Source organism: Centrocercus urophasianus, unplaced genomic scaffold (assembly GCF_019232065.1).
Source record: "Centrocercus urophasianus isolate 14NV4802_14NV808 unplaced genomic scaffold, USGS_Curo_1.0 seq_18, whole genome shotgun sequence".
NCBI classification, from domain to species: domain Eukaryota; kingdom Metazoa; phylum Chordata; class Aves; order Galliformes; family Phasianidae; genus Centrocercus; species Centrocercus urophasianus.
Genome location: NW_024884733.1, coordinates 23856585 through 23865961, shown reverse-complemented (window position 1 = coordinate 23865961; position 9377 = coordinate 23856585). Strand labels below are relative to the sequence as shown.

The 9377-nt window shown below is 44.1% G+C and overlaps 1 protein-coding gene across 1 annotated transcript; it reads left to right on the top strand.

Moving 5' to 3' along the window:
• Positions 1-96: 96 nt before the first annotated feature.
• On the top strand, positions 97-2177 carry LOC122160469 (cytochrome c oxidase assembly factor 7A). Its single transcript, XM_042818967.1, has 4 exons — positions 97-300; positions 576-793; positions 863-1003; positions 1555-2177. The coding sequence occupies exons 2-4, from the start codon at positions 688-690 to the stop codon at positions 1998-2000; spliced, it is 693 nt and encodes a 230-aa protein (XP_042674901.1). The 5' UTR covers positions 97-300; positions 576-687; the 3' UTR covers positions 2001-2177.
• The last annotated feature ends 7200 nt before the right edge of the window (positions 2178-9377 follow it).

Below are 9377 nucleotides of genomic sequence, written 5' to 3'. Positions count from 1 at the left end.
GTTTTTGCCCCTCCCGACCTGGAAGTGAATGCTCGCACCGGCCGGGACGCAGCGCCGGTCCCGCCTTCCTTAAAGGCGCCGCGCAGGGCAGCGCTGTACGCGTTTCCTGCCCGCAGCGATCTGCTCCGGTGCGGTCGGGTTTGCTGGAGAGGAGCTTTGCCAGCAGCCTTCGCACTGAATAATTTCAGGCTTCGGATACAGTAACAGCGATAAAGACAGCTCCCGTCGCGCAGGCACTGTGAATACATTTTTTGCCTGTCGGCAGAACAAAGTGAGCAGCGATACAATTACTCTGCCCAGGTAACGTGGAGAGTTCGCAGTTACACCTTGTGAGGAATTGCTTTGTACAACATTTGCTCGCAAACCCCCAAATAACAACCCCAACCCACCACGGCCGAACGGCGTCTCGCAGCAATGCCGGAGGCGGCCAGCAGGGGGAGCCGCAGCCCGGCCCGCCATTAGCGCTGCTGGCGGCGTTCCGGGTTTGTCCCGCGCCCAAGGTTTAACTGAGCTCTGTTCATCCCGAAAGCTCCGCAATCCCGAGTTATCGCACTGAAATCACCTTCCGTTTACAGAACTCATCTGTGCCGCGCAAGGGGCGGCCTCACAGAGCGGCGCCAGGGGAGGCGGTCCCGGCCCCACCTCCGGGCGGGCGGTGACGGCCATCGCCGGGGGCGGCCCCGCAGCATGGCCGGGCTGATCGACTTCGGGGACGAGGAGGAGGTGAGGAGCTATCTGGAGAACTTGCACGTCGAGTACAGCTACCAGTGCTTCAAGGGGAAGGACCCCGAAGGTAAGCGGCTCTCCGGCGTCCCTTGTCCCAGCCCCCCGTCGCGGGCGCGGCTCTGACGATGCCTTGCAGGCTGCCAGCGCCTGGCCGACTACCTGGACGCCGTCAAGAAGGACTTCGAGGCGGCCGCGCGGGTGCTGAGGGACAACTGCGAGGTGTACGGGCACAGCGAGAGCTGCTACAAACTGGGGGCCTACCAGGCCATCGGCAAAGGTGCGCCCGGCGCTGCGTCGCGGCCCTTTCCTCCTTCCCTTTTCCCTTTTCCCCTTTTCCTTTATCCCCCTTCCCCTGCGCCTTCCACCCCGTCTCCCCGGGCTCCGTGCAGTCCCTGGGCTTTTTGATCCCAACACCCACACGTCCTGCCCCTTGTATTTTCCTAATAAAAGCAGGGAAGGATGGAAAACCTTAAGTTAAAGTCTTAAGTTCATCACCCAAGGAAAGAATTTCAGGTTAGCCACGTGTGCGATGTTTTATAAGTGTGTCTGCGTAAGCAGCAAGTATGTATCTGCTGCTGAACGTTGCTGTGTGCCCTTTCCTTAAAATCTTCATTTCTTCCATTTATTTATATTATAATGTCTGCATAAACTAATTTGGTCACCAGGAAGCGGAGGAGGGCCTCCTAAGGTTAGCCTCTGAAGCCCTAAATTCTGATTGTAGTGCCTAAAGTGAGGGCTGCTGTCTTTCCCAGAGAGAGCAGTGTGGAGCAGAAAGGTCCCATCCATTTCAAGCTGTCCTTGCAGTAACCTTGGTTTCCTGGTGCACAGGTGGACTCGCTGCAGACTTGAAAGCTGCCTACAAGTCTTTCCTGAAGTCATGTGAGAAAGGCGGGAAGAAGTCGGTGAATGCCTGTCACAGCGTTGGGCTGCTGGCCCACGATGGGAGAGTCAATGGTAAACCTGACCCAGTTGTTGCTAGGGACTATTACACAAAAGCCTGCGATGGCAGCTTTGCTCCTAGCTGCTTCAACCTCAGTGTAATATACCTCCAAGGAGCAGCTGGGATCCCTAAGGACATGAACCGTGCTTTGAAGTACTCGCTGAAGGGCTGTGAGCTGGGTCACGTATGGGCTTGTGCCAATGCCAGTCGAATGTACAAACTGGGAGATGGTGTTGAGAAGAATGATGGCAAGGCGGAGGATTTGAAAAACAGGGCAAAACAGTTGCACAAAGAACAGAAAGAGGCCTTGAGTTCTTTAACGTTTGGGGAGTAAAACTGTCACAGTTGAGACTGCAGCTTTAAGTGGCAGGTGAACTTACATTTTAAATCTCATGAACACACAGTTTTCACTCAATAAGTATCTTGGAAGTATTTGTGTATGCAAATACATGTATATTTTTGTGGATGCAATAAACATGACCAACTCAGTGGCTTTCTACATTTTTAAATACATACGTTCTTAAGTGTTTTATTTACATCCCATTCCAATGGAGGAGAAATTCTTCTGGCCTATTGGGAGTTTGTCCCCATGGTTTCAAGCATGGAAGGCTCTTTCCTGTCTGCTGCTTTGGTACTGAGGCTTGTTTTAGGACCAGTTCCAACACACTCGGGTCCACACACTCATTCCTAATTTTCCTGTCTTTGGATACAAAAGTACTGTCCTTGCACATCAACTCTGTTAGTTGTGAGATGTTCCTTCAGGCTGCCTGTTCATCCTAGACAGTGCCTGTTGCTGTCTCTGGTGATTATAGGTCTATGTGGATGTTTCTCTGTTAGTTTAGACCTAGAAGCATTTAAGTCATGTCCAGGTGATTCCAAGCCCAAAAAAGTAATGTGTCTGCATGATGATACGTATATAGAGACATGTTTCCCTATAGATCTTACAAATGAAATGGACAGGAGAGATGAGAAGCAGGAACAAAAAGAACTTAGTTTTGTTGGGCAGATGAACTGAAGGAGCAGAGTTTAAGAGAGAGGCTGTAGTAGAAGTCAAAGAGCTGGGAATTGACCCACTGTGGAACAGCAGGTAAGTGTCTAAGACAGGAGATTCCCTTGGACAAAGCATACAAACATTTCAAAAAACAGAATGTTGTTTGCAGCGCCTTGCCAACTGGTTTGTCACTGTGTTTCTGACTTCCATGTCTACCTGGCTGCTTTAGGATCACTCTCCAGTGCACAGTGATCACTCCTTGCTCAATTACACACTAATTGTTTTTAGTTTCCAGCCAGCTTTTGAAAGGCTCTCTATATTTTTTTGATAGATTTAGGAAGCACAGTGCCAACTGATCACATGTTGGACTCCAATTAAACAAAATCATATAGCTTACATATATACAAACCATAACTGAAACAGTCTAAATATGTAGGGCAGTATATGTAAATAGACAATTTTATGTATACACGTATGCAAAGCCTGTGGTACAGGTGTGTACATTTTGCTGCAAAGGTGTAACTGATTCAGAACATAAAAGCTCTGGCTATGGTTTGAATAAAGAGACAAGCTTGCTATTAAAATAAACTGAGCGAAACGAACACAGATTTGATCACAGCCCAGAACTGAAGGTCTGCACGGCAGAATAAACGGCTAAAGAATCTCAGTGTGTACTATTTCAGACAGATCATGTATGAATTACAGTAATTCTTCCAGCTCAACTGTACTTACAACAGATTTCTTGCAAAACATTCCTTGCAAGGGATATGCTTGCTGCTGGAATAAAAATCACAGAGGCAGTGATAAAACTGGCATGCTGGAACGGCAGATGGCAGTATATCTAAAATGTTGCATACCTTAGGTTTAAGGCTCTTTGCTCTGTTTTTAGCAGCCTGCAAAAAAATCAGTAATGACAAAAGTGAGCTTATTTTTTTCTGTGAAGTCAGTTAACATTTTGTGGCATTTCAGGAAAGTAGATCTGTTTCAGATGAAGACATGGGAAAGGTTACCTGTGCACTAAATGTGGCATTCCATTAATAAAACAGTTTGCAAGTTCTGTGTTCAAGAGTAAGCAATTACAGGTAGCTCAAAGCATTGGAGAACAGAGTGAAATGTTGAGCTTTTGAGTTCATAATGCTCGCTGCCTCCGAGTACTTTGTTCAGATCTTTGATCCAAATGAATCTGCCACACTGGTACAAGCTTTATTCCAATTATCAGTGTTCACAATACAACAAGCAGGGACTTGGGAACATCCTGAATAAAACGGACACACATAGCAGATAATTAAAGCCACATGTAAGTGCACACTGAAGAGATTTGTAGTTTGTTTGCTTGTTTTTTAGTAGCATGTGAACAGAGTTTAAATATTATTAACTTTGCATTTAAAAGGTGTCAAGTGTGTTAGCACAGATACGTTTGTGAAGCATCATCCAATTTTGTATCTCTAGTTTTGGCAAGCCCGAATTAAGGAAATTCTGTTGCACTAAGACATGAGAGTGGTAAAGCATTAAATCTGATCAGCCTGCTGCATTTCAGCATGTTATAAATTATACATAGTTAGTGATGTTCCCAGCAATCTATTCTCGACCTAAAAATGGTGTTCATGAGACATAATCAAAATTGGCTAACATACAACAATTGCACTGCAAATCTTGGCTTATAACCATCTTGCTCTGATATTACAAGGGCATTATCAAAAGGCCAGTGCTCCTGCCCTTTCTTCTTAACTGATTTTACAAAGGATAAATTTTATGTCCTCTTGGGAAGAAAACTGTTCCTCCAACTCCTCTGAGGTGATACAGTAAGTGTGATAGATCCACGGTTATAATAGCATACTTAGAAATACGGAACACTTGCTGGTCTCTTCAGGACTGGCGGATCGTCTTAGGAGTAAAGCAGCTTAACTCAGTCTCACAGCTTCCAAACCATTCTCTGTTTTCCTTTTCACTGATTTGTACTGATTTAAGCATACGGCCAACTTCCTTTAATAAAGCAGCAATGTACTCGAAAAGGAATTGTGACCAATTTTAATTTGTTAAATACACTCTCAGATGCGTAGTTTTAAATCACAAAAGCATTCACAACAGGGTGCCTCCTGGAGCTGTGAAAAGATTGCTAATGGACTGCTGTTCTTGTGCTGATATTTGAAAAGCACTGCTGCCACATCCTGTTGTGTCCCAAGTGTCCTTTGTATTCATTCTGGACAAAATAAGCTGTCAGGTAAAGAAGCTGCATGATGTTATGTAAGCAGAAAAGGGCTTGTTCTGGTGGCTCTGTTCCTGCATTGCATTGTAAAAAGCAGCTTTGCAGCTTGCCAGACTGTGTACATCTGCCAAAAACAACTTATTTCTGCAGCGTGTGAGGGTAGCGGGTGAGCATTCTTATGTCCACACCCACTGGGATGGTCTGGGAGACTGCGTGTAAGTCATCGCGCTGGGAAAGAATACTGTCTTCAAACTTTGTATTTGATACGGAAAGAAATTCAGTCTACTGACAATTTTCATTATCATGGAACTGAGAGGAACTTGCCCAGGTAGCTTCTCCATTTAAGTGCAACGTCCCTGGAAAATATCTGTGTCTATCATGCTCTGACTTTCCAGACGCTGTATCAACAAGATGGCCCAGAATCTAAACAAAGCAGATTTCTCCGAGACTCTTAAGACTTTAATGATCTAATTCTGTACGAAATTTGTGATGTCTAACTTCTTATTCCATATCTGTAGCCTCCCAGTGCTTTCATATTCAGCATCCACTCTCGAAGCAAACACTACAACCACTAATTATACTAATTTTAGATACTAAATCACATATATCTAGTTTGTTGTTATTGCCTTCTACTCTTACCACTAGTTACAATTACCAGTGGTATATTAGTTCCAAATATAGTGCTTTATACATCTTGCTTTGTTTTACAGTCTTGTTTGTAGTATAGGAATTGGTTTGGTAATATAGTCTGATTTGTTATCCTTTCTTCAGCTAGTAAAAATTTTGTACAACATGGATTTGTAAAAGTAAGACCATTTGGAGAGGTGATTTCAGATGGGGGTTTATGAACAGCACGATAGTAATGCATACATACACTCATAATGGTGAGTATAGTGGGAGTTCTCATCCTGTTAATGTACAACTGAAACATGGTGCTTTAAACATACCCCGGAGAGTTTTTCTTAGCAGCTGAAAGCCATCTGATAAAACAAAAGAAAGAAAAGAAGTGAAAACTCCATGTTTGTACAGTAGTTGTCACCCAGAGCATTTTAGTGCACTTCAATCACTACAAACACAGAACTGCTTCTCAGGTCCTGGAGCCATTATGCTGGGATAGGAAAGCCACAGAATAAAACTGTTAGTTGTTTGGCCACAGTGTAATTTCCTAACTTAAAGATGAGGCCATTGTGAACTTACATGAAACATTCCTTATTCTGTCAGCCCTCTTTTGGCACTTGGTAGCTTGGTCTGAGCATTTCATTATCTCAGGATAAACACTGGAAAGAAGTGAGTTGATTTCCTGCCAGCTCTCCTGTAACTGGAAGCACTCCATGTTCCTCTGGAGTTTCCTGCCCAAGAAACTGGTTGTTCAACAATAGCTTTGCAATAACCAGTGCTGCAAACTCCTGAGAAGAAAACCTGTATTTTCCCTACTGTACATGAAATGAGAACAAGCATTGAATGATTACTGACTTAATTAAGGCTACACAGTATCACAGAGGCCCAAAACGACTGTTCTCCAAACAAACAACGGTTAGCATGTTCTTCACAAGCCAACAAACACTAAGATGCCTTTGAATTTCTGATAATATCTGTGGGATGCTATTCTGTAAAGATGCAATAGCCACCTCAGCACAAGTGTTTGTTATTAATAGCAGCTGAAAAGAAGATGAGAGGCTGTGAGACCGCCAACACTGCAAGCAGCTTTTTGTGGCTGCTATCTTCAGGAAAGTCGTGGGCCTTTTCTCTATGGCAATGTTTGCTCATTTGTTCTGCAAGTGAGACAAAGGAAACATGTAATATCTTACTTTAAAGGTAAGCCGAGATAGAGCAGATCTAGCTGTCACAGTAATGCAAATGTCCCTTGAACTGGCAAATTCAATTAATATTTTGCCTCAGCATCTCACAGCACTGAGCTCAGAACACTTGCTGTCATCCCACATGATACCTTGCAACACTGCAAGAGCTTGGTGCCCAGTTGTGGAAAAGTTTTACATTTTAGAAGGATCACGGAAACACTATCCTCTGGAGAACAAAGGTGAAGCCCTCTGTCAGACTGCAATGACAGCATTGCACACACAAGCTGGGAAAATGGCATTTAGAGGCAAGCAAAGACACCTGGTGCTCAGGAGCCTACTGCTAATGCTACAGAAGAGCAGTGACCTTCACGCTTCGCTTAGCGCTCTTGAAAGGCATTAACAGTGCCTGGGGACATAAAGGACAGAAAAAAATTAGTGACATCTTTTCATGTTCAAGAATGAAAGAACAAAGGTCTTTTATTCAATTCTTATTCATTAGGCTGAATCAGAGATATTGTAAAACTGAGAAACAGATATAACCTTGAAATCTAATGATATTGACCCTTAATACCAACAGCTCTGGGAACACTGCTTTTAGAAAGGTCCTTGTGCAATCTGGGCTATAGAACATTCATTCTCTGCTTTTGCCTTGACACTACAAATTGATCAGATGACTGTGAGGAGAGGAATTGATTAAGCACTTTTTGTGCTTGGTGGCTTGAACTAATAAGTGACAAACAAATGCTGTTTCTTGTTGGAAATTATTATGTGCAATACTGCTCAGACAGTGAATATGGTTAAAACAAGGGACTCTGTACTTCCTCCAGTATGTCAAACATCATCTTCTTCCAGGTGGGCCCCATGTTGTTGTTCTAAAGGACTTGCTGAGGACAAACACTGCAAAAAAACCAAACCAAAACAAAACAAAAAAAACCTAGCTTATAACAGAGAAGTAGAAGAAGAAACAGGAGGGCCTGCAATGAGTTTAAATCCCTGCATGGCAGAGGACTGGGACAGAAATACAGCTCTTCATCATAGACATCTTCACCTTCTGTCTGCAGCCAGGGTTGAACCAGTGCACAAACACAGGTCTGATATCAGAGACCAAGCCAGCTTTTTTTTTCTGGGCTACCCGTGCATTGTATTTGATGGGATTGCAGTAGCTCTTTGAAGCTCTCCTACACGCATTAAAGGCTGAAGAGTGCCTCAGCACTTTAAGCTGCAGGTGGTCTAAACGCTGAGAAAGATTAGAGCTATCCATCTATATTAAAATAAACAAAACACCTAGCCCCACAACAAAACCCAAATGTTCTCATGGTCTGGTGAGCCTTTTGTGTGTTGTCCTCTCTATGTGCTGCTCAGCTGTACTTTTAAAAAAATTTTGCTGCAGGAGGTCTGTTCCCTTGGCTACCAGTGCTGGCCTCTAATAGTTGGCATTTGGGCATTCAGAGCTAATAGGATGAAAACATTTCCCTGTTTTTCCTTCATTCCAGTAGGAAAATGTTTCTGGAAGGCAGCAGCTCCATGGAAAACCACTGCATCTACTTGGGTGCTCTGGCCCCAGTGCCAGGTAGTTCCGTGGGGTCTTTTCCTGCTGGCCCCTACCTTGAGAGAGAAGTGCCCATGGGAGGTGAGGCTGGTGGCTTGTTTCTCTTCCCTCCTGCACGAGATCACGTGTTACCTTAGCTGCTAACCCAATCAGATATATTTCATTTTAGCCACAGGCACCACCGGCAGTAGACCATCACGCATAACAGACACAGCAAGTCTCATGCAAACAGGAGGGGCAGGGCACAGCAGACACAGCTACCATCTAGGAGCTATAATCAGCATCGCTTAGTCTTGGCTTTCTGTGTTAAGGACACCGTTGCTTTTGCACTAGAGGAATGGAAATAATCTCCACTGAAGACATTCTGCCTCAGTGTTCTGCCTTCACTTGCCATCAAGTGCTCCATGACCTTCCATTTCATTAAAGCCTTTGCAAATTAACTTTTGCACAATAACCTGCTCTCCATAGACCCTTCATAGACCGAATCTGTTCTAATTTAAATTTGTGTTAGTGATGGATTCAAATACATCTTTTTCTTCAGTTAAGTGCCTGGAGGAAACTAGTCCTTTCACAGTCAAGCAACACCACAAAGGGGCACTAATTCAAAAGCCAAGGTGAGGCTTGCAGTATCTATGGAAACTGGAGACCAGTCTGAAGAGAAAGCAGAAGAGAAAGCAAGAACACAGGTCTATCGGGTGAACAGATGTCAGATCTCAGACAGAAGTTGAGAAAGGGAGGCAGTAAATAAGGCAAGTCAAGAAAGAGTTTTACACTGGATAGCTGGGAATCTGGTAAAGACTCATGGCGCTCTGTAAGTACACAACCACCAAGTTCCATGACACAGCAGAACCAAACAATGACCACTAATCTATAGCAGGAGAAAAGGAAGAGTTACAAACACACAACGCCTTTACTGTTTTTCACTTTTTTCCTCATGTTCTCCTACTTTGGCTATACCAGATGGAAATATGAGCAAGGCTGTTTATTTAGGGAGTATCTACTGCACATGCTGAATAATTTTGCATGCAGGGCTGCTGGCTCTGAAAGCCTGCAAGAGCTCATAGGGAAGAGAAGGCAGCTCAGGGCAGCTTTCACAAAGGGTTGAGGAGAAACACGGGAAAAGTTCATAGGGAATTGCATTCAGGGCTTACCTATTTTTCAGGAAT